The 24,883-nt window shown below is 40.7% G+C and overlaps 1 protein-coding gene across 4 annotated transcripts in view; it reads right to left on the bottom strand.

Moving 5' to 3' along the window:
* FNDC3B (fibronectin type III domain containing 3B) overlaps positions 1 to 24,883 on the bottom strand; it is a gene marked incomplete at its 3' end in the record, with an annotated part of 350,833 nt that overhangs the window by 28,345 nt on the left and 297,605 nt on the right. For all 4 annotated transcript variants that reach the window (XM_081235889.1, XM_081235892.1, XM_081235891.1 and 1 more), the window contains exons 17-22: positions 23,937 to 24,055; positions 21,700 to 21,805; positions 20,628 to 20,800; positions 18,307 to 18,420; positions 17,838 to 17,987; positions 11,807 to 12,087 (exon numbers count right to left, since the gene is read on the bottom strand). In XM_081235889.1, the coding sequence (XP_081092015.1) occupies positions 11,807 to 12,087; positions 17,838 to 17,987; positions 18,307 to 18,420; positions 20,628 to 20,800; positions 21,700 to 21,805; positions 23,937 to 24,055 (943 nt within the window). The remainder of the gene's footprint in view (positions 1 to 11,806; positions 12,088 to 17,837; positions 17,988 to 18,306; positions 18,421 to 20,627; positions 20,801 to 21,699; positions 21,806 to 23,936; positions 24,056 to 24,883) is intronic.

Here is a 24,883-nt window from a genome sequence, read left to right as displayed (position 1 = left end):
AAGGGAAAACATACTAAAGACTTTCATATTTTGTTCTAGCCACCCTTCAGCTGCCTCAAAGTCAGTTTTGGAAGCAAGTGAGCTATAAAGAATAAATGAAATAGGAGAACAAGAAAGTCTCCTTCAAAGTTCAAAACAAAGGATAACAGCTCTTCAACAGCACATTTTCCTCCCCTTTCTCCAGCCTCACCCAACAACCTCTGCTAGTCCTTAACCAGTGCTATGTGTGCAGGCACTGCTGGTAACAGAGTGTCATTCAGATGTGCAATTATCTTAACTGGATATTTACTATGTGCAGTGTTATGGGTAATAAAGATATACTAACACTGCTCTCATGGCCTAGGAACTGAAAATCAAACAGTTAAAATGTATATAGAAAAAATTTCCTATTATCATTCCTGTTTTTCTTGTTCCTCTACTTCCTTACTAGTTGATTGAAAAAGTTCTCCAAGGTCATCACACAACACATTGATGGCACTGCTCCACCTTCATCCTCAACACTCCTTCCCGCAGTGACTGCATGTTATTGAAGCTTGCCTCCTGGCACTGAGTGACCTGCAGACCCCTGCAGAGGCCTTTCTCCTCTGCTTCTCGGACCAAAGGTCTCACACTAGCTCCCACCCCACCCTCTGCTCTTCCTCTCTTCTTCTGGACGATATGGACAGTCCTCTCAATAACCTCAGCATTCCAGAGCTTCATCCACTTAAGATCTTCCCCAGGTCTGCCTCTCCTCCATCTCTTCATGTCTCATTACTAGGCCTCTAGTAGAAACTTTCACCCAGATCCCTTGCTAGGTACACAGGCATCTTATTGGGCTGAATGAGCAGTGTGGTGTCACTAGTTCTAAAAGTTTCAACATTTAAACTTGATTTGAGTTTGAAACAGTGCTTCAAAACACATGATAATAAAAAATACAGTCAAAGAGAAATTCTCAGGAAACAGATCTGTTTAAAATATTCTTATAATTTAGTTTTATGTACTTCTCACTTACAGCAATTATTGCTTATATCTAAATAGAAAATATCATTTAGGTATTACAATACCTTAATCCATCATATGACCTCAAGTTAACCTTAATTCTTCAAATTTAAAATTACATAGTTCAGCAAGTCAATCTAATGACACATCTGTAAGTTGTTAAGAAGGAAAAAAAACAATAGATTAATTCCAGGTGAGATGGAGTAGGCACACTCCACCCTGTCTCTCTCACTGAATGCAGCTATTAAACCTGGACAAAATAAACAGAGCAGCTATTTAAGAAGTCCAAAAAGGAAATAGTAGCTGAAGGATTTGGGGAAGAATCTGAACTATCACCAAACCAGCAGTGAATTTACCATTTTTCCCCTCCATTACTCACTGGATTAGACTCAACGCAGCCTGAAACCCAGGACCAGACATTTGCATGGGCAGAGAGCTGCCTGGCGCAAAAGAAAGCAGAGTCTCTGAATGGTCAGAGTGAATGGGGGAAAATTCCCCCATTCCTCTTTTTTTTTTTCTTTTCTACACTGTCTCATTCTCCAACCCTTAGCCTGTTCCATCATATTAACAGCCTAAAGAAGAAAAACCATATGATCATACTCATTGATACAGAAAAAGCATCTAATGAAATCCAATATATGTTCATAATAAAAATTCCCAGCAAACTAGGGATAGAAGGGAAATTTTTCAACCCAAAAGGGGCATCTATAGAAATACTTGCAGCTAACATTACACTTAACGGTGAAAGACTAAATGAAAGATCAGAACAAAGCAAGGATGTCTACTCTCACCACTCCTATTTAATGTCAGGTACCAGTCCCAGCCAGTGGGGGGTGGGGGGGGTGGGGAAGGCACAGAGATAGGAAATAAAGAGATATACTGCAAGACACTGCTGAGACTATTGAAGACCACCTAACTAGAGAGAGATATACTGTGATCATGAATTGGAAGACTCTACACAGAAAAAATGTCAATTCTTCCAAAACTGGATCTATAGATACAACGCAATTCTAATAAAATTCCAGCAGGATTCTTCTTAGTAGATATAGATAAGTTGATTCTAAAAGTTACGTGGCAAGATAAAGGAACTAAAATTGCTAACACAAATCTGAAACATAAGAATAAAGTTGGAAGAATCACACTATCTGATTTAGAACTTACTATAAAGCTTACTATAAAGTATTCAAGATAGTGTGGTATCAGACAGACATATAGACCAACAGAACCAACACATATATAGCCAACTGATTTTCAAAACTGTGCAGAATTAATTCAACGAAGAAAGAATAGTCTTCTTAACAAGTGGTATTGGAACAACTGGATATCAAAAGGAAAAATATATAAATCTCAATCTAAACCTCAGATCTTATTCAAAAGTTAACTCATGGATCACAGATCTAAGTGTAGAATGTAAAATATAAAACTCTTAAGAAAACAGGAGGAAATACTTGTTACCTAGAATTAAAGAATTTTTAGATATGATGTGAAAAGAATGTATCTAGAATGCATCTAAGACCTTTCAAAACTCAGCAGCAAAACAACACAAAACAACCCAACTAATTAAAAAATGGTCAAAAGATTGGAACAAACATTCCACCAAAGAGGATATACACATGGCAAATATGCACACAAAAAGATGTTTAACATCATTAGCCACTAGGAAAATGCAAATTAAAACTACAATGGGGTAATACTATATCCCTATTAAAATGGCCAAAATAAAAAATGCTTATTAATACCATTCTGGCAAGGATAAGGAACAACTGAAACTCTCCTATTTTGCTGGTGAGAATGCAAAATGGTATAGTTACATTGGAAAACAATTTGCTTACAAAATTTCTTATACACTTTAACATACATTTATCATATGACCCAGCAATCACACCTCTTGGACTTTACTCTAGAGGAATTAAAGTTTACGTTCACACAAAAACCTGCACATACACGTTTATACCAGCTCTATTCATAATCACCCAAAACTGGATGAATATCTGCCTCACAGTTTGGAATGTAGCAAACACTTATCGCTGATAAAGTACAGCAAAAGTTCCATTACAAAGAGCCTTACTTTTCCCAGATTCTATTAAACTAGGGCTACATCAGGTCTCTTATAGATAATGCAATGTCAGTCTCTCAACATAGCATTGAAAGACTACAATAAAGTCTTCTTTGCTTCCCAGCATGAGTCTTGTAAAATAGTTGCATAGTATTAAGATAAGAGTTTTTTCCCTATGATTTGAAAAGTAAGAAATTTTTCTGCAACTGGAGAGAAAAAATCTTTTTTAAAAGGTGGTCATCATTGTGGTAGAAATTACTACCTTTTTTCCCTACTCAGGAAAAGGGGATTAAGCCAGACTTTAAGTCTCAGTCTTTTTTCAATGTTGTACAAATTTCCTCACCTACAAGGTTTATATCAATGTCTTTCCACTGTCCAGACTGCCATTCCTTCCCTTTATTCTGGGCAGAGGTATTCCTAGAGCCCAGAGGCCAAGATGCTTCCTTCCATCTGCTTGCCCATATTCCTTCAGAGCCAAGCTCACCTGTATTCAAGGTGATCCTACTGTTTTGCTCCATGCAGCCTCAACAGCCCTTAGCTACATTAATAAGTAAAAGGAAGGGAGGTAATGGGTTGCTTCAGATTGTTGTTCTGCTCAAGACAAAAAATTATGAGATCTGAATCATTTATAAGAATTAAAAAATAGTTTATAATACACAAGTATCAAGATGAAGAAAGAAATGTAGATTTAACATTTACTTTCTTTTGTAAATTCATTTTCTTCACAAGGCCTCCCCAGTATTTTGATAGGTACTAGGTTCCTAATATCTGTAGCTCTAGGGCTCTCTGACCTTTTAACTGGGAAGTATTTGGTAGGCATATCGAATGTTAGCCATACATACATACACATACACACACCAAGAACAAGAATATTATGGTAGCATTTTAACTCTCTTTAGCAGTGAAGTCTTTCTGGCTACTCTGCTCATCACTTTGGTGACCTTGGGGAAAGTATCTAACACCTTTAAGTAACAGTTTCCTCCTGTATGAAATCAGGTAGTAATATCTTCGCTGCATTTACAAATAGGATTACTTAATTAAGATAAGGAATATGGGAAGTACTTTCTTTTTTTTTAATTTTTATAAATTTATTTATTTAGCTTATTTATTCTTGGCTGCGCTGGGTCTTCGTTGCTGCGCACGGGGTTTCTCTAGCTGCGGCAAGCGGGCTTCTCATTGCCGTGGCTTCTCTTGTTGCGGAGCATGGGCTCTAGGCACGTGGGCTTCAGTAGTTGTGGCACGCGGGCTCAGCAGTTGTGGCTCGTGGGCTCCAGAGCGCAGGCTCAGTAGTTGTGGTGCACGGGCTTAGTTGCTCCGCGGCATGTGGGATCTTCCCGGACCAGGGCTCGAACCCGTGTCCCCTGCGTTGGCAGGCAGATTCTCAACCACTGCACCACCAGGGAAGCCCAGTACTTTCTATTTTTAATATTTTATACTTTGCCATACAATCAGAAAAGGATTCAAGGTGGCTAAAAGCACTTTGGTGAACTTTAAAGTGCTACTTTATGGAGTTACTATTTTTATGACTTCTTTTAAGACCGTATTCCTCCCTAGAGCAGTGAAGAAAATGTGTTGGGCATCTATAGGAGCGGCACTGTACTGGGCACACAAACGTATATCTTCGTTTTAGTTGTATTACTACCACCACTGCACTTCACTACTTGAGGAATTTGCTGATACGATCCATGTTTCTCCTTGCTCTAAATTATGGCCAAGGACCCAGCAATAGCTAAAAGGACTGCCTTCTCAGAAGGTGGGATAACAGCTTAGAAACTGATGAAAATGTTAATAACCACTGCAGCAAACAGCACTGAGAACTTGCTCTGTTCAAGGGACTATGCTATGGAGTAGGAACTAGTACAGTTGTCCCTCAGGACCTGCAGAGGATTGTTCCCAGGACTCCTGTGGATACTAAAATCCATGGATGCTCAAGTCCCATATATAAAATGGCACAGTTCAGTCGGCCCTCTGTACCCGTGGATGTGGTGAGATGACTGTTTTCTCTTCTTTCTTTCTTTCTATCTATCTATCTTATCTATCTAGGCCACACCACGAGCCTCTCAGGATCTTAGTTCCCTGACCAGGGATTGATCCCACACCCCCTGCAGTGGAAGCGCGGAGCCCTAACCACTGGACCGCCAGGGAAGTCCCTTCTCTTGCTTTCAGAGATGAGGAAACTGCAGTTAAACTCAGGTTAAATAACTCCATCTAATTGATACAGTGGCTACTAGGTGCTGAAGTCTAGATTTGATAGTCTCTAATTTCTACCCCAACCCCATGAGGAAGGAATTAACTCTATTTCACAAGTGCAGGAACTGAGGCCGGCTAGGTTCAGTCATTTGCACTAATCTTCACAGCAGATATAGGTGAGATCTGGGTGTGAACCTGGTCTTTCTAGGCTCAAAGTCTTTGTGCATTCTGACACACCATTCCCTCCAAGCATAACTTGAGCCAAACGCAGCTTCTAATCCAACCAAAAGATAATTTTATTTCAAACCACACTTTCAGTTCAACAACTGCCTTTTGCCAATGAAACAGACATTTAGAACAGTCAAATTTATTTTCACATTAGTAAAACAACTTTGGGCCTTGGAATGAACTGCCTAGGTTTTAAAATACTTGCTTCAATTTATTCAAATAACAAAATGTGTTCCAGTAAAAATGCATGGAAAACATTTTTCCATGTAGCTGATGTACTGAACTAATGTTAATCAGTTTTAATGATACAGTAGCACTCAAAACTGAAATAGAACTGAGGAACTGATCAAATGAGGCCATGTCTTCTCAAAATATTAAGAACTCTTAGTCTAGGAGGCAGAGAAAACTGAACAAGGACTAAGGTAGTTAATATTTCTTTTGTCTTGGGATGAAAAATGCAGTGTGTGAAAATAATTTCCTAATCCCAGTGAGAGCTCACCCAGGACTGATAAAAAAAAAAACAAAAACAAACACTAACCTGAGGAACAATCCTAAAAATTTGCCTCAGAAAAAAATAATTTTCAAGTTTTATTAAATTAGTCTATCCCAAACCCAAACTTGAGACATTTTCTCTTTAACTGAAGTAACATGTTAATCTTGACATTTAGATAGGATCTGCATTTTTTCTTTTAACATGCAATGTGTATCATTTTCTGAAATCTTAAGCTCTGCAAAGTAAGTACAAGGGAAATGGAATTTTGCTTTCCAATTCAGGGAAGTGACTTAACTCTGAGAAGCTCTATCTTGGCAGGACTAATGTGAAAAATCTCTTTATCTAGAAGTCTGCAATATCCATCAATACACTGATAATACTGATTAAATAAATTAAGAAGTATATTCTTTATAAATTTTGATTGAAAATCCACTATTAAAATAATATCTTCTAATTTTAGATGCCAAATACATTACTGCTTCAGAAGATCATAGCCTAACATAATGCACTTTACACACTCTCTCTGTCAAATGACACTACGTATGCTAAAAGAAGAACGACTTTGAAAACTGGGGAAGGTGACTTCTCAATCACAATTAGCCGTCCCAGTACTCGGGATGCCTCGAGTGAGGGGACAGTGAGGACAGCGCCCCCCCTTCCTCCATGAAGAGCTGGGGTAAGACAGGCCTAAGAAGCAAAAGATGGGCTTTTTAGCCCACCAATCTACCTAATCATCCAATTAAGAAGAGAAAAATATGAAGGAGTAGTATCATCTTCAGATAACTTCTGAGGAAATAATAAATAGTAGCTTAAATACAGAAAACCTCTTTAGGGGAAAAGATGTGTTCAGAGTAAAGTTACTCGGAGAAGGCTCCCTGGAAGGGTAACCTTAGCTAGCTCAGAGTCATCCCTCCCTTCAACCAAGCTACTTCTGACAGCTCCTCAGAGACCAGTGCCACATTCCGTCTCCAGGCACTTAGACTTGCTTTTCTTCGTGCCCTGTCTTGACAGGAAAGAAACCTTAAATGTCTCCTGTGGCTTAAAGGATAATGCCAGATTCCCACACACATTTCTATCTGTAATCTGGTCATAACCCACCTGCCGGCTCCTTTCTTCCCTACCTTACCAGGCATTAGCAACAGATAATCTATTGAGTGCTTACTTACCAGGTGTCAGGTCCCACACAAGGTGCCTGAAGTCTAAAACATGACAACCCTATTATGTAATTATCCCCATTTTACAGATCAGAAAACTGAGGCACAGAGAGCCTAGATAGCTTAGGGGTCACAGAGGCACCAAGTGAGAGACTCAGGATTGATGTCAAGTCTGTCTGACTCCAGTCCACTACTTTTGAACTACTTAGAACTTGTCCCCTTATAAAGCCCACTTCATCTTGTTAGAACGAAATGATTTATGATTCACTTCTTGACAGGTTTATGTAGTGCTTGACATATACTAAGGACTCAACAAATGTTATTTTCATCCCCATTTTACCTAGCAAAAACAGCACAGCAAACAAATCTACCTTAAGTGTTAGTTATTTGACAGCTCAATATGAGTCAGACATATAATGAGGTTGCCAAAAAAAGTAATCTTAGGCAACCTTACTAACTGCTCAGTATGGAGAACAAGGAAGGTGACAGTTTTGCTCTGCTCTGAGCCAGCCAGAACGTTCCTGGAGGTCAGGGCACTACTCATTAAAGAGGCCATCAAGAAACAGAAATCACCCGATGAAGAGGATTGAGGGGGTTATAGAAAACCCATGCCAGTGAAGACAGATCTGAATGAAGTGAAGATGGTTAAGTAGGAGACAGCTGAAATAATAAGATAATGATGTCTAGGCCCTAGGAGTGGGGCTCAGACTTCTGTATTTTGCAAAACCTCTCCAGGTGATTCCGAAATACATTAGCATTCCAGAATCATTGCTCTAGGGCAGAGTTCTCAAACTTTTAACATGCATCAGAATTTCCTGCAGGGCTAATTAAAGCACAGAGTGCTGGGCCCCACCCCGAGGGTTTCTGATTTGTAGGCCTCCAGTAGGGCCTGATACATTGCATTTTAATAAGTTTCTAGGTGATGCTGAGGCTGCTGGTCCAGGAACCATGCTTTGAATATCACTGCTCTGGGGGAGAGCCCAGGATCAACTGAGTAGATTTTAGCTATAGAGAGGTTTTGACAAAATATAAGGGAACCTCTATAGCAATAGAGTTATCCACGACTGGAATGCACTGCCTGGCGAGTAGAAGCTGAAAACACTGCTCCATCACTGGAGATGCTCACGCCAGGGTGCTGGGAGGGGGTGACACCAGGTAATCTTGTCTCAGCTCACAAAGCCTATGGTTCCCTGTGGCAGGAAGCATGCAAAGGAAAGCTACGTCTCTGTTTTCAATAACATTTTTTTCTCTGCAAACAAAAACAAAAACTCAGTTCTAAGCTTAAAAGTAATGTCTTTAAAAATATCATTGTAGGGCTTCCCTGGTGGCACAGTGGTTGACAGTCCGCCTGCCGATGCAGGGGACACGGGTTCGTGCCCCAGTCCGGGAGGATCCCGCATGCTGCGGAGCGGCTGGGCTTGTGAGCCATGGCCTCTGAGCCTGTGCGTTCAGAGCCTGTGCTCTAAAACGGGAGAGGCCACAACAGTTAGAGGCCGGCAAAAAAAAAAAAAAAAAAAAAAAAATCATTGTAATTCCAACCAAATTCTATACAGCAAGCCAGTGGATAGTTTGGCAAGCACCAGTGGAGAAGGGATGGACCCATTTTTGTGTCAGTAGGTTTGCTGGAGAGGGCACATTTCTGTCCCAGCAAGACAGAGAAAGAATATACTCTGTGTGAGAACAATGTGTAACTGCTAAACGTTAAAAACAACAACAACAACAAAAAAACCCAAAAGAAACAAGCCCCATTGCCGCTTAAAATGTTTCATTCCACATTTTTATCTAGAACATCATGATCTGTTCACTTATATTTTAACCAATTTATGGGACAAAAAAAGGTGAGGTAAAAGTTGATTGGACTAAAATTATACCCTTAGTTCCCTGAAATACTCATTTTGTATTTCACCACAGTTACTGCAATTGTGTTTTTGAAACATAAAAGAACAAGACTATGGGTTGACTGGAGTTCTACTACAGAGAATCCAATTAGGTACTATAGAAATAAAATTCCTTAAGTTGGACAAAGATGACCTTAAATGTGAAACATCCAATTTATTTATTGATTGGCCAGCAAATCCTCTGGTTAAATCTTTTTTTTTTTTTTTTGCCAATAACACAATATGACTTAGGGCCAAAGATCTGTCTTTTCTAAAGCTGTATATTTTTCATGCAATCTGTCTAAAATGGTGTCCTCCAAGCTACCCTGTAAGGTTAAGAGGTGACATCCTCTCAATGTGACTTTCCATGTTCAGCTCAATATAGCTAGCCTTGCATATTAATACTGAAATGAATTATTTATGCTACATCTATTAAGTACTTTTAAAATAGATTCTTGAGGTTTCACTATCCAAATCTAAACGCTGTACATTACTAAACCATTTCATCTTCTCCAAAACAGAATTAATCTCTGAGGTACTTTTTAACATGTCTTTCATCAACCACTTATGTGGAAGATATTCTTGATAATTTCCACTGTAACTGGCATTTCATCAATAAGCAAAGATCCCCTTCGTCAGTTCTTTCATTTGAGCTTTTGACCTCTAGATTTCTTTCTTGAAGTCATTCAACTATATGTTGACTAATAAACATCTGCATTCCTCCAGTATCAACCTTCTAAAAACCATAAAGTTTTATAATCATTTAAGCCACCTTTAAGGTATGCATAATGGCAGGAAGAATCAAAATTATCAGGCTGACACCTTGCCCTAAAAGCCTTTTATGATTTCTGACCCGAATGTTCAGAGGACTGACCTGAGGATCTGAGTCCAGTCTGCGTAGACATGGGGTGGATCACACTGGACAAAAGACCTTCCAGTGAGCCCTGAGCCAGTGGCTTCTTCATAGGTTTTCTGGCCTGAGGAATCCAAGTCAGGCAATGTTCTGGACATGCAGTCTCTTAGAAACAGCTAGGGGATGACATTCACTTGGTCATTTCCCCCCAGAGATACACCTCATGGTCAGGTCTCCTTAGAGCATCATCACTGGGGAATGTCCCTGAGGTCAAGCTCTGGGTTTAATTCACCTCTGGATTTCCTCAGCACCTGATTAGAGTGCTCTGGACACAATGGTCAGTCAGTATTTGGTTAGCAAACAAAGGTGGTGGCTGGTTTTCTGAGATTGGCTACAATGCTAAAAATGAAAAAATGCCCTTGGCCTGCCTCTTCATCTATAGTAAGTCATACCGCCTTTATTCAGTTTCTAACCTGACTCCCACTTCAAACCATCCTGATCATTCTGAACCCTGGGTCTTCCTCTCTGAAAAGCCAACAGGACTCTGTACAGTGTTATTTTCAGCCTGTGAGGTCACAAGCATCTGCTATCTTAGGTTGCTGTTAAGTGTCCCCCAACTCCCTGAGTGCTCTGAGGGCAAGGATAGTGTTTATCACTATTTCATAGACCCACAGTGTGTAAGTACTGTGCCCCAGAGATTTCTTAAAAGAAGGAAAGACTAAACAAAAAACTGTCACTGTTTTGAAAAGCACAATGAATACACTTATATGCATCATTCACAAGAGACTTGGTAAGAGAGGGAAAGCAGAGGTAACATGCTTAGGCAGGATAGAACTTTTGTATCTTACAGCTGTTAAGCTGGTTTCTTTCTTCAGTTTCTGGGGATAAAAAAAGGTAGTCTATTAGATTATAACATTAGAAAACACTGCAGAAAAAAAATCAGTGAAATGATAAACCCTTTTTTAGTAGCAAGTTTACCTGCCTGCTCTTCATTCCCCCTGCCCTACCCCAAGAAGAACTAGTTTTCCAGGGTGAAGATCTTGGTGATGATGAAAATCACAACACATGTTTACTGTGCGCTTGCTGTGTACTGCCGGGCTCTATACAAGCATTTACTATTTGTTTGCTTACTCCTTATAACATGCTTTTGAGGTAAGCAATCTTGTTCTCCTCACCCTGTGGAAGCAGCTGGGACACTGAGAGGTTCAGTAACTTGCCCAAAGACACACCTAAGGACCTGTACCTGAATCTGTGCTCTACTGCACCTCCTTGAGAAGCCGTTTAATCTGACAAAGGGCACTGGACTAACCAGATGGTTCCTGCACTCCTCTAACACTAACCCTAAACTTCTGTTTTGGTCCCCCAGCTATGGCACCCTGGGGACAGAGTTAAATGACTTGAAATCTTAAGAGGCTATGTTGAGAAAAAGGTGTGTGAGAAGAGGAAGGTAAGGTGCTGGCTCCCTGACAGGAACTCTGGGGAAAAGAAAGAACGCAAGTGGTAACTGAGTTTTGCTGGGTGGAGCATGATGTAATGTCTTTTCACTGGCCCCTCATGAAATCCTGAGTAAAAGCTCCATCACAAATGCTCTGTAACAGTGTGTCTGCTTTGGGGGAATCAGAAGAATGGCAGAGCCCTACTTCAGAGGTGGACCAAGTACATGCTGGGGACAGAGGGTGTCCATAGAGTGATGAGTCACAGTAAAAACATGAAGAAAAGTAGTTTATCAAAAAACCAACAAGGAGGAACTGATTTGAAGTGAGGTGAAATTCCCCCTCAAGGATTAGGATTTGTATCAATTTATAACCGACTCATAAAGTAAAAAGTAGTACAAGTTTTTAAGCTATATTAGCATTTAGTACTCAAATATATTAAGAGTGGCTAGAATTCACCCATTTGGCCTTTAGGACCTGAAGGGTCTGTAGCCCCAAGTGCTGACGTGTCCACGCAGCTTTATTTCAACTTTCCTGCACTCACCGGTAGGTGGTTTCCGGAAGGAGATCTTTCATAACGTGGGTGGTGGTATTGCCCACGGTGATGCTAATGTCTCCAAGATCAATATTATAAGCAAGGATTTCAGATCCATTATTGCACGGCTCTTCCCAGCTCAGTACAAGGCACACAGAAGGCGGATCAGGATAGGCGTTGAGGGTCTCCTCCTCCAGGACACAGAGAGTAGAGACAGGGTCAGGGGCAGATGCTGGCGTCTGGCAAAGGACAAGCTCACTGTATGGTCCTGCTCCAGCTTGATTAACAGCCTAAAAAACATAATAGCGAGACAAAGTCCACATTACCCCATGAGCACATTCTAATGCCTCCACGTGAGGCATTAAATAAGTCTAAAGTAACATACGATTACGGCTAGAAATGGAGGTAGAAATAAATCCTCCACGATGTTCATGTTAATACCACTTTCTAAAAAATACCAATCAGGGCTTCCCTGGTGGTGCAGTGGTTGAGAATCCGCCTGCCAATGCAGGGGACACGGGTTCGAGCCCTGGTCTGGGAGGATCCCACATGCCGCGGAGCAACTAGGCCTGTGAGCCACAACTACTGAGCCTGCGCATCTGGAGCCTGTGCTCTGCAACAAGAGAGGCCGCGATAGTGAGAGCCCCGCGCACCGCGATGAAGAGTTGCCCCCCCTTGCCACAACTAGAGAAAGCCCTCGCACAGAAATGAAGACCCAACACAGCAAAAATAAATAAATTAATTAATTAATAAACTCCTACCCCCAACATTTTCTTAAAAAAATAAAAAATACCAATCACACCTTCTCTGCTAATAAGAGAGAACATCGTCATCACCATTTCTTATGGAAAATAGTTTTAAAATAACACTTTATATTTGCATAGCCCGCTTCAGTTTATGTACTGTCTTATGCAATCTTCACAATAAACATCTGAGGTAGATAATATATGGCAGGTATTCTTATCTGCCTTTCACAGAGGAGGGAACTCAAAGTCAAATTAAGTACTCAGGCCCCAGATTTAGATGCCAAGCTGGGACCAAAATTCAGTAATCTGACTTTTAACTCAAGTGCTGCTCTGGAAGAGCTATAGGAATTTTAGAAAAGATACCTACTGTTTTCCATGTGAATGCTAAATTCATATCTGAAGTCAATGCTCAGCCCTCATCTGACTTTACCTGTGTGTCACCACTGACACCTGATCACTCACCGCTTTCGAATCCTCACTCACTTGGTCTCTGGGACCATCTTCTTGTTTCTATTTTGCTGCTGCTGCTTCTCAGTCACCTCTCCTGGCTGCTACTCATTACCGGGACCTTTCAGCACTAGAGGGCACCAGGCCTTGGGCCTTGCACACCTCTTTGTCATCTCTGCTTAAACTCTTGGACATCTCATCTTGTCTCAGGGAAATATAATGCCATTTATATCCTACTCCCAAATTTATTTGTGTAGCTCAGACCTCTGCCCTGAATGCGAGGCTAGTGTATTCAACTGCCTACTGAATAGTTCCACTTAAATGTCAAACAGGCATCTCAAACCCAAGTGTCTGTACAGCTCTAAGACTCCACCCCATCCCTGCTCATTAAAAACCCCACTGTACCTCCTGTGGCTTTCCCCATCCTTCTGGGTGTTCCAGTCATATCTCTGAGTCACTGCTGGACATCTTTCTTCCTCTCATACCCCTGCCCAAAGCATCAGCACATCCTTTCCCAACCTAGTCCAACTACACTCTTTCATATCTGGCTGCTGTAATGACCTCCTAACTGGTACCTGTGTCAGCCCTTGCCCCACAGTCTGTATTCACTGTCCCTTTCGATGGCCTCTCACCGGATAGAGAATAACCTCTGAAGTCCTCACAACTGCCTACAAGACCCTATCTAATCTGCTCACCGCCACCACCTTCCCAAAGAACCCAGGACCGCTCTGCCTTCATCGTCTACTACCCTCCCTCTCACTGCCTCTGCTCCAGCCACACTGGCCTCCTTGCTGTTCCACAGGGACACTAAATTTGCTCTCATCTCAGGGCCTTTGCAACTTGCTGCCCCTTCTGTCCACAGAGCTTTTCCCCAGACATCTACACAGCCCATTCAATCGTATTCTCAGGCTTCTCTCGAGTGTTGCCTTTTCAGGGAGACCTCTTTGAACACCATATTAAAACTTGTAGTCACCCCTACTCCAACTCCTGTGACCCCCCTCATTTCTTATTTCCCTTCTCTGCTTTTATTTTCATCATAGCATTTGTCACCAGAATAGTATATATTTCATTTAATTACTCCCTTGATTAGAAGGTAAGTTCCACAAGGGCAAGGCTCTTGGGTTCACTGCTGTAGCCCGGGCAACTAGAACAGTACCTGACACAGAGTGTGTGCTCAATAAATGTTATTAACAATATTTTTTTCCTTATAAGAACATTTGGGGACTTCCCTGGTGACGCAGTGGTTAAGAACCCGCCTGCCAATGCAGGGGACACGGGTTCGATCCCTGGTCTGGGAAGATTCCCACATGCCGTGGAGCAACTAAGTCCGTGAGCCACAACTACTGAACCTGCGCTCTAAAGCCCGCAAGCCACAACTACTGAGCCCACATGCCACAACTACTGAGCCCACATGCCACAACTACTGAAGCCCGCACGCCTAGAGCCCGAGCTCCGCAACAAGAGAAGCCAGAGGACCGCAATGAAGAGTAGCCCCCTCTAACCCCACGCACAGCAAGAAAGACACAATGCAGCCAAAAAAAAAAAAAAAAAAAAAAAAATTGGCAACCTCCTTACAAAAAAATGAAGGTGAAATACTCTAAAATCTCGTTTACTTCATGGGAGAGCTGATGAGGACAAATTATAATACAAAAGGAAAGTAATCTGATCTCTTAAATGAAAGGTTCACTATAACGTCTGTGTATCAGTTAATTTCAAAGAAGCAAGCTAAGAGCATTCATTTGCTATCAAATCACTTTTGAAACCCTTCTGTAATATTTTTTTACATCAAGTCCTATTTCATGACAACACCAACTTTCTTTCTGGTAAAATTTTTATGTCACAAATTAAGAGTACAGTAAGTCCCCTACATATGAATGAGTTCTGTTCTGAGAGTGTGTTCATAAGTCCAATTTGTTTGTAAGTCCAACAAAGTTAGCCTAGGTACCCAACTAACACAATCGGCCATGTAGTACTGTACTGTAATAGGTTTATAATACTTTTCACACAAATAATACATAGAAAACAAACAAACACAAAAAATAAAGACAACATTTTTAATCTTACAGTACAGTACCTTGAAAAGTACAGTAGTACAGTACAACAGCTGGCATACAGGGGCTGGCATCGGGTGAACAGGCAAGAAGAGTTACTGACTGGAGGAGGGAGGGGAGGTGGGAGATGGTAGAGCTGAAGGGTCGTCAGCAACAGGAGACGGAGGGCAAGCTGCAATTTCACATGACCTAATTTACATGACTGGTCGTGCAAACGCACGTTCGCAACTTTGAAAGTTAGCAACTTGAAGTTTCGTATGTAGGGGACTTACTGTATATATTTAGAGATTTTATTTTTGGATACAAATTTATCACAGGGGCAGAAAAATAAGATACTGTGGAGCCCAACTTTCATATCAACTGAGGCTTTAATCACCATGTAACAGAAGGAAAAGAACATGGCTTTTAGAGTTGGAGCTCTGTTCACATCTGGATCCCATTATTCACTAACTGTGTGATCTTAGGCAAATTAACATCTCTGCTTCCTCCGATGTAGAATGGGGATAGTAACACATAATTCACAGAGTTATTGTAAAGATTAAATTTGTTAACATGTCAAATCCTGGCAGAGTATATCAGGCCAGCTGTCAGTGCTTCACTTCCCTCCTTCTCCCTGGGAAAATCAAGAACAAAATAGCAATAGCAATTTTCCTAAACCAATTTTCTTAAAACAAAACAACAACGAAATACTTTATTTTGAACTAATTTTAGACTTACAGAAAAGTTGCAAAAATAGTGCAGAGAAATTTCCATATAATTGCTCACCTTGCTTCTCCTAATATTAATACCTTACATAAGTATAAAACAATGATCCAAACCAGGAGATTAACATTGGTACAACGGTATTAACGACGTACAGACTTTATGTAGTTAGATTCAAATCTTACCAATTTCCGATAATGTTCTTTCTCTATTCCAGGATCCTGCCTAGCTTTGTTCTAGCTTTCTCGAGTTATATCACTTATTATATTACCAGTTTACAAAGGAAGCAATTCAAAAGAATCTTACTAAAATATAAGAGTATGCCTATAATATACAATATGCTTCATGTGAATAGAATTACTTGGGTACATGGTAATTAAAATATTCAAACAAGAAATGCTCCACGCAATTTTTATAAAACACAATATAGGTATCACAGTGATTTAATTTTTAAGGCACCAAATAGTTAAAAGAATATTCATCTTTAACCTGACTTCGTAGCAATGTCAAATGAAAACAATTCAGATTTGGTCTTTAGGTATCAAGAAATCAATACAGGTTGGGGAGACCCCTTTCCTGGCAATACTTCTTTAGCATAGCAATGGCCTTGAAAGTGCTATCCCCTTCATAGGGTCTGACTCATTTTATGACGATTAAGTATAGACACTTGAAAATATTTACTGTTGTTGACAGGGAGGCAAGATTATTATGCAGGCTCTACTCTTACCAATGTATCTTTTAAAATGCAGTTTTGGGAAGTTAATGCTAAGTGACAACATATACCCTGAAAGGAAGAAAAGGAAGTAGAACATTTTAAAGAGAAACCAAAACTCAAAAGCAGATTGAAGTTATTTCCTGTGATGGCAGACAGTTTTTATTTATATGTTGCCTTGTTCCAAAAACAGGAGTGTAGCACATAATTTAACCTCTTCCCAATGACTCATCATGGCTGTTATAAAGCTCAGATAACGTGCTATGACCCTGACTCACTGAAGAATGGTTAATTACGTCCCAGGCCCTCCATTCGAGAAGGAAGGTGTGCATAATGAAAGAGTTTAGCCAGAAATGTTTATGACAAAACAGCCTTCAGAATTCAATGGAACAGCTTCAGTTGATCTGGAAAGTTAAATTAAGAAGGGAATATTTTCTCCAAAGAGGCCCGAGGCCCAGAGACACTGAGAGTAGATGGGCTTGTAATAAGCAATATGATCCATGACTTAAATCAGGTGGAAACCTAAATCTGGCATCTTTGCTTCTTTATCTATTTAAATCTAAACATGTATGAAGAAAGAATTCTTCAAGGTCAAGAACCACAACTGATTAATCTTTGTATCTCTCCTTTTCATCATCGGGATCATCCTTTGATTCTGGCACAAAGTGGTGCTCAAGAAATGTTACTGAACAAATGGAAAGAAATGAACAAAGAACCCTGATTTCTCAGGACAATATGGTTTTTCAAAGGGGAAAAAAAATATTTACCCGAGTCAATAAAATGAAAGTAAACCCATGACTATTGTCACTCTTAGGGGTTAGGCTAGGAGCCAATTATTCTTCACGTTATTCTATTTGGACACCCAAGCAGAAGCTTACGGATAACCAGCCTTGTTAATGGTCACTGGGAAGTGGGAGGTGGGTCTTAACGCAGACTGGTTCTAACTACTCTAGTGTTTGTTTTCGGCTCCATTTAACATCTGGAATGGGAAGTTTTAAATGTTTTTTGCCTTTTGTCTAAGTGGCTTTCCCACCGAAATGTGCATCTCAGAAAATTCAGACAGAAGGTATCTTCCCTAAGGAGCTGTGCCACCTTTGCCTTGGACTCGGTCCTTCATTCAGTGAATTGACCAGCAAGCAAGATGCAAGCGTGGTGACAAGTACACTGGAGATGATTCTGGTTTTGTTCCTACTTTTTAGGACCTCTTAGAGAAGCAAAAATTAACTGTAAAATACCAAAACAATTACATTTGTTTTTATTTAAAAGAACTCTTTTTTTCCATATCGCCCCTCCTGATGGCCTCCATCACGAGCCTTTGACTAAGTTTCCCAAAGAGTCTATCATGGAACACCAGTATTTGTGAGAGAATAGTGTCAGCCTACCTGTAACCTACAGCAATACTGTGCAGCAGGCAACAGATCCCTCATTTCAAAGCCGGTGTCTGTCCCATGATAAATGAGTTCTAAGGATTCTTCATCTTCTCCCCACTCCAACCTGTACTCTGAGATATCAGCACCAGAGCTTTCAGGACTCTGGAAAACAGAAATTTAAGTGGTTAATTTCATTGAGAAGAAAATGCTATGATGTTTGTGTTCAATTAACTAAACCGAGAAAGAGAGCAACATGCCTTAGGATATTTCAAATACATGAAAAGAAAAGCATGAAAAAGATACTCAATTTCCTCTCAATTCTGACCAGTGGTAAAATTTCCATAACTCTTGGCAAGCACCAAGGCAGATGACTGTGTAAAACCTATATGTGAACTTAAGCTTTGTGAGCTCCTCATAACTTGCACTGGGGGGCAGATAAAGTACAAGAAACAAACTGATGCAGAACACGTGCCTGACTTACCTCCCAACTCACTAGGACACATCCATCAGGCGTAAAAGAGATACAAGGTGCTTTGCACTGTCCAGGAGGCCCTGCAGCCGTTGTAATTTCTGAGACATCAGAATAGGGACCATACTGAAAGAGAAAAACATATGTGTGCTTGTAGGGGTGTGTGTGTGTGTGTGCTTGTAGGTGTGTGTGTGTGTGTGTGTGTGTGTGTGAGAGATAACCAAACAAGGGCTAAGCTAATGCCATCATCACTACAATTGATTAAAAGTATTACCTAATGGTGTTCACTTTCAGTTGAATATGTAGGTTTTCTTCTAACATACATTCCCGAAGTAGTGTATGTCTATTTCATAAATACATATATATTTTTTAAATTCAAAAGGATTAGAAAGTTGGTTTACTAAACATTTTTGCTGTGACTTAAGAAACAAAAAATGCTGACTTTTGCTACATCACAGCATTCTGCTTTAATTTCTCAGAAGGCTTCAAAGAAAACTAAGTCAGATGCATACTGCAGTTTAATTTTTAATGCACAAAAATCTTCGTGGGATTGTTGGTTATCAAATTTTGAGTACTTCTTCCAGTTACTGGTATTTTCCATTTTGAAAACCAATGGCCCTGTTAATGTTTTCTCAGCATGTCTCCCACCATCTCAACTATTTGAAGGTTTACACTGCACTCCTCTCCTCCACCACCATCAGTGACCAAACTGCTCAGAGCCAACCACCACTACAGATTTAAAACACGTCGAGAGAACCATCACCACCATGTTAACAGTGGAATATGTGATACTTCAATGAGTTGGGGCAAAGAGTAAAGTAATTTTCAGGTTAATGAAGTATGTGACTATGTTTTTCAAAATGGAAAAAAAAGATTAAAAAAAAAAAACCCCAAAACCTCTCACATTTTCTAACAATATAACCTGCAAATATACTGGGGGTGGGGGAGAAGCTCTCTGAAGTGGCCCATAGAAGGTGATTATGAGTCAAATATATGGTTAACTTCCAATACAACAGAATTTAAAAACAAGGCTGAAGATACTTTCTTTTTATGATAAATTAGTGAAAGGAGAAAGTAAAAGTCAAGTCAGCCCAGTTGCACATTTATCTTTCTCATGAAAAGATAAAAAAAAATCCCTCTGAAGAATTGATGGGGAGAAGCACCAGATCAACAGTAAAATAGGATTTCTTCTGCAGCATCAGTGATCATCACCATCCATCCTCTTTTTACTTATAAAAGTTTGGGTGCATAGGCTTTCTTATCTTCTCACCAATACATTTTTATTGTCTAGTTTTGTGTGTGTGTGTGTGTGTGTTTTAATTTAAATACCTGTATCTGAAATTCTTTCCTAATGGGCAATTAGAAGAAATCCAGCTCCTATTAAAGGTTTGTGATCATACTTCAGACCAAATGTTTTCATAGTCAGCATGGCTAACATGAAACAGACTAAAGACAAACATACTTTGCTTCTGAAAGGCGTGAACAGGACCCCCGAGAACTAGAAGAGTCATTGTCAACTTCTTGTCGCTGTCAGTGGGCTTTCTTACTTGTAAAAATCTCATCCATTAATTACATCTATTTATGTGCATGGAGTGCATGTATACACACCACTGGCGCTCTGTGGGGCTTCAGCAGCGGTTTGCTCTACCCACACCCTTCTACCTCCTTTTATGTTTCTGCCCATCTTTGACACATCAAAAAGCCCTGTAGTTTCTGGGTCACTTCACTCTCATTATGAATTGCCCCCCAATCCATATCACTCTGCAATTATAAAAAACAAAAACCAATCACCTTTGTGGGTATAATACAGACATACTCTTCCAATCTCTAATAGCCTACCTCGACAACTTCAGATGGAGTAGTAAGAAGGACCAGAGAGTTCTACAGTTTTCACTTGAAATAAATGGAAAAAAGATATACTGGCCTCCCTAGCCTCTATCCCAGTCCAGTTTTAAGAACTGACCTAAGACATTGCTGGGTAATTTAGACAATATGATAAAGAAATACTACGTAGCCCTAGTTTCCCATAACTGATTTATACAGTTGATGAGAAAATAGGAAATTATTTTAAAAACTACCAAAAGCATCTGAAGGGTAATGTTGTCATTAACCTTGAACTCCATCTTAATAGAATGATATGAGGACAAAAGAAACAAAATTTCCAGTGTTGGGTCTACATGAAATCAAAACAGTGTATCTTCAGAAATTAGATTTTACATACACTTCTTTAATGGTTGTCAAGGTTGGACAGATACTGCTAAAGATTTTAGGAGGGTAGAAACGGAAGTGCCGGGACCTTATATTTCCGTTACGGTGTATAAGCCTGTACTCACCCCTCCATCATTCAGAGCTCTCACCCTGAAGCGATACATGGTTCCGGGAAGCAGGTTGCCAACGGTGCACTCAAGCTCGGGCCCATGGTACACCTCCGAAGCTACATCCTCAGGTTCCGTCATCTCCACGCTGTATTCCGAGACCTCACAGCCACTTTCAGAGGCAGGAACATCTGGGAAAGGAGAATGTTTTTCATATCAGAACACTTTTGTGTTTCCAGTTGACCCTATCACACCTCACTTTCCACAAGGTTTGCAAAACACCATGTAGGTGGCCTGTCCTCGATATTTACAAAAGAAACCCCACTCCAGAAAAAAGATATACAGAGAAAGTTTCTGAATGATGTTATCCATACTTTCCAAAGCAAGTACGTTTAATGATATTAACAAAATTCCAAAACCGTAGAACTTTTAGGCAATTCCTTTATATCCTAATGCCAGGTAAACGCAAGAAATAGAGGGGAGAAAATCTTCTCCTTAACTTGAAACCAAAGGACACATTAAATCAAGTTAGAGGACCCAAAACTGGCACACTATCTTATTTTAGGCATAAGTGATGGGGAACAATTGTCTGACAGTGTTTTGCAGGTTTATATTTGCCGTTTTACATGCTTGTAAATTGTTGACCCGACAGGAAATGCTAATACAGTTTGAGTCGATACAGTAAAACACCAGGACCCACACATAACAAGGCAGCAAAGATGAGGAGGAATCAGATGTTACCTGATGAACTATTTCTTGGTTTAACCTCTAAATTGAGCACAACTTTTATTTTATGAATAAAGCTGAAAAATTCCTGAAAAGACTGGCTGCTCTGAAACATTTTCTACGAAAGTGCCCTCTGAGGGTAGAGGATGAACAGCACGTGTGGCACCATCAGGAATAGAAGGGTGAGTGACAACGCGGGGAGAATACAAACCCAAGCCCATGTACATTGAACAGAATATGGGCATTTTCAATAGAAACAAATATGGTTTTCAGAAGGAAGACCCGGAACTTGATTACAAAGCATTAAGTCTTAAACTCAATCTCCACTTGTCCAAATTGGCAACGTGAAGATGTGTTCACTCACCCCACTCTAAGTGGACTTCTTTGTGCTTTGGTCTACCCAAAACCCTCGGTGGGCGACACTGACCTGGTGCAATGCTTAGTGTGCGAACAGGGAGACTTTCAGAACACTGCAGGAGAAATACAGGAGAGAATCATCTCTTAGTTACTTTGAATTTATTAGAGCTCTATATACCAAGCAAATTCCACCCCATACCTGCAAATGCTACCAAAGAGGGTTACACATTGAATGTTTACACTTTTTATGCAATAAGATCTTCGTCTCTGTGTGTGTGGTGTGTGTGTGTGTATGTGTTTGTTTTAAGTATGGACATACACTGCATACAGCACGATAAAAATAATTATTTCTGATGTCAGATTTGTAGGCTGACTTTCTGAGTGTTGTGTATCCTAAGCACACGGTTATTTTCCTTTAAACAAAAATTAGAGACCCTTCATGAGGACAGAAGAGAACACAAAACAACAGCTGGATGAAGTTTTTAAATGGTGCCATAAATGGCCAACCATCCACATACAGAGCAGAAAAGCAAATAAAGTCAATATTAATCAACTGAGTCTGACATTAACCAGCAGGTTCTGTGAATACTAAAATCAGCAGGCCTTCTTTTTTGCAGGATCTGGTTGCGTAAGCCTGGTGGTATAGAAGCTGACCCCTTTTTGAGACAGGAGGAGCATGGTAGACCTAATGCAGCTCCACCAGATTCAGCCTCCATCCTGAGGAGATGAAGTGCAGAGGAGATGTACTTAAGCATTCAAGGAGCGCTGCCACTTCTGTGTAGGCTTGTGCAGCACCTCGCATGTAAGAGGAACTCGCTGATCATCTGTAGCTTTGATGTGGACACCCCCACTCTGGGAGGCACTGCATAAACGTCGTCTAGGTGGACCTTTTTTTTTTTTACCTCAGAAGTCTGTCTATACGGACAGTCTAGACATCACAGCACCACTAGCTTGGGGGGGAAAGAAAATCAACATAAAACGACGTCAGAGGTGGGCTGAGTGGCAAAATTCGGCACCTAATGGCAGGTGTTCTCTTGAAAAGTCAACCCAGTACAGGGTAACAGGGTTATAAGTCACCACTGCACGCGCGCTCTCTCTCAACACTAATGGTTTCAAAACCACAATGTTAAATATCCCTACAATGAAAACATCTTTTACCATATTGCCTCTCACTCACTTTCTGAATGTTAACACCATTTAGATAATAACTACTGATATCTCATTTCTAGAGTACTTCATGTGTACTTGTTATGCTGTTTTGAGCCTATGAGAACACTGTGAAGTTGAAACCAAGTTTCCTGACGTGTTCAATGGTTGGTCTAAGGTCATATAAATTGTAGACAATGGTGGTGATCCTTTTGTGATGTATAAAAATATTGTCACTATGTTGTGGACCTGAAACTTATGTAATACTGTAAGTCAATTATACTTCAATTAAAAAAAAAAGGAGACAGCAAGAGAACTGCTGCTGCCTACAGATATATAGGTTGGGCACTGCGTAATCACAGGAAGTGCCTTTCAGCTCAGTCATCATAGATTTATGTGGCTTTTACAATAATTTTCCAGCAGATGGCAGTAAAGTATCTCAAGGAAGGTGTGTCTCTCATTTTCACAAAACTGCCAGATGTGGTTAAAAAAAGCTGTGCTGGAGGCCATATCTTTTTTTGCTCTAAATTCTACGTTTTTCTATCATTGCAATAACTGAGGTTCACCCCCTTATTTATTAGCTAATGCAAATTGCAGACTACCCTCAATTTTCAACTGTCAGGTGATCATGCCAAAGTCTTCTGAGAAATTAAGTGAGGGATGCACTTGGAAAGCAGCACAATTCAGTTGAGAAAGATTTGGGTCTATCTTTTTATACCCACTAAAGCACAATTCGGAAAACTCTGAATTCATGATGTGATACCATGGCAGGCTGCATTACTAAGATACATTTTTTTTTTTTTTTTTTGTGGTACACGGGCCTCTCACTGTTGTGGCCTCTCCCGTTGTGGAGCACAGGCTCCGGACACGCAGGCTCAGCGGCCATGGCTCACGGGTCTAGCCGCTCCGTGGCATGTGGGATCTTCCCGGACCGGGGCACGAACCCGTGTCCCCTGCATCGGCAGGTGGACTCTCAACCACTGCGCCACCAGGGAAGCCCACCAAGGTACATTTTTAAACAGCAATTTATTCTGATGTTATAGATAGGTTGTCGAGTTGGACCAAAGATGTTTACTTTTATACTGAAACAAAACCAACCTGACTGTGTCCACCAGTACTTATGCAGCATGCTCGGAGTTTGTACAAAGTGCCTGGTTTCAAGTGGGTGAAAGTGTACTCTGTAGCCGACCCACTGTAGGCCACTTCCCACTGACTCGCTGCAAAACAAGACCCGTGTATGAGATTATGCCTTTTGTAAAAACGTAACAGTACCAACCATTCCTGATAAGAAAAAGCTCTAAGTGGTTTCCATGAAAACCAGCATCTCTTATTCTTTTTTTTTTTTTTTTCCTAAACAGCCACAGTGCTCTCTTTCCATCTCCTTTACAAAGTTAAATACTAAAATAACATGGAGTCATTTTTAATACTTAGTACTGCTGGCTAGGCTACTTAATATCACCATGATTACATTTGCTGACTGTGAGGTTGGGATGCTGGAAAGCACACGAAATCTGTAGTTTGCCCCGCAGCAGGAGACAGCGGCCGGTGTTGAGCAAGCTAGGAAGTGGTAATGGTGTGAGAAGCCCCTGAGGCCAGCTGGGCAAGGGGAAGGCTGCTCGGCCACAAGGTTCCTCAAGGTTCCTCGTCAGACCAGGGCACCACTGAAGAGTTTCTCCTGGCTCTTATCTGCCTGGAGGTCACAGTGAGTGAAACCTCCCCCTCCCCATATAGACCAGGTCCTTTGGGTAAAGGCCTGCCGTCTCCATGGAGCCCCACTTAAAAGACAAAAACACCTGACGGAGTGACATTAAAAATGAAACACTCAGTGTGACCCAGGTTATCTGACCAATTCTGGGGAATAAAGCAAGCAAGCGGAGCCACTGGAGGGGCCTGGGTGAAGCTGATGCCACCAGGTGAAGAGCACTGGGGATGCTTCGACTGCCTGCCTGCCTGCCCCACAAATCTGGGATGTTTATCCTCCTCTGTTTTGCTCCCACTAACACAATGTTTCCAGCAGACTATTTTAAAGGAGGCTTTTACTCCAT

The sequence above is a fragment of the Mesoplodon bidens genome, assembly GCF_964165515.1.
Source record: "Mesoplodon bidens genome assembly, chromosome: 5".
NCBI lineage: Eukaryota > Metazoa > Chordata > Mammalia > Artiodactyla > Ziphiidae > Mesoplodon > Mesoplodon bidens.
Note: the sequence above shows the minus strand (reverse complement) of the source record. Positions and strands in the feature narration are given on the sequence as shown.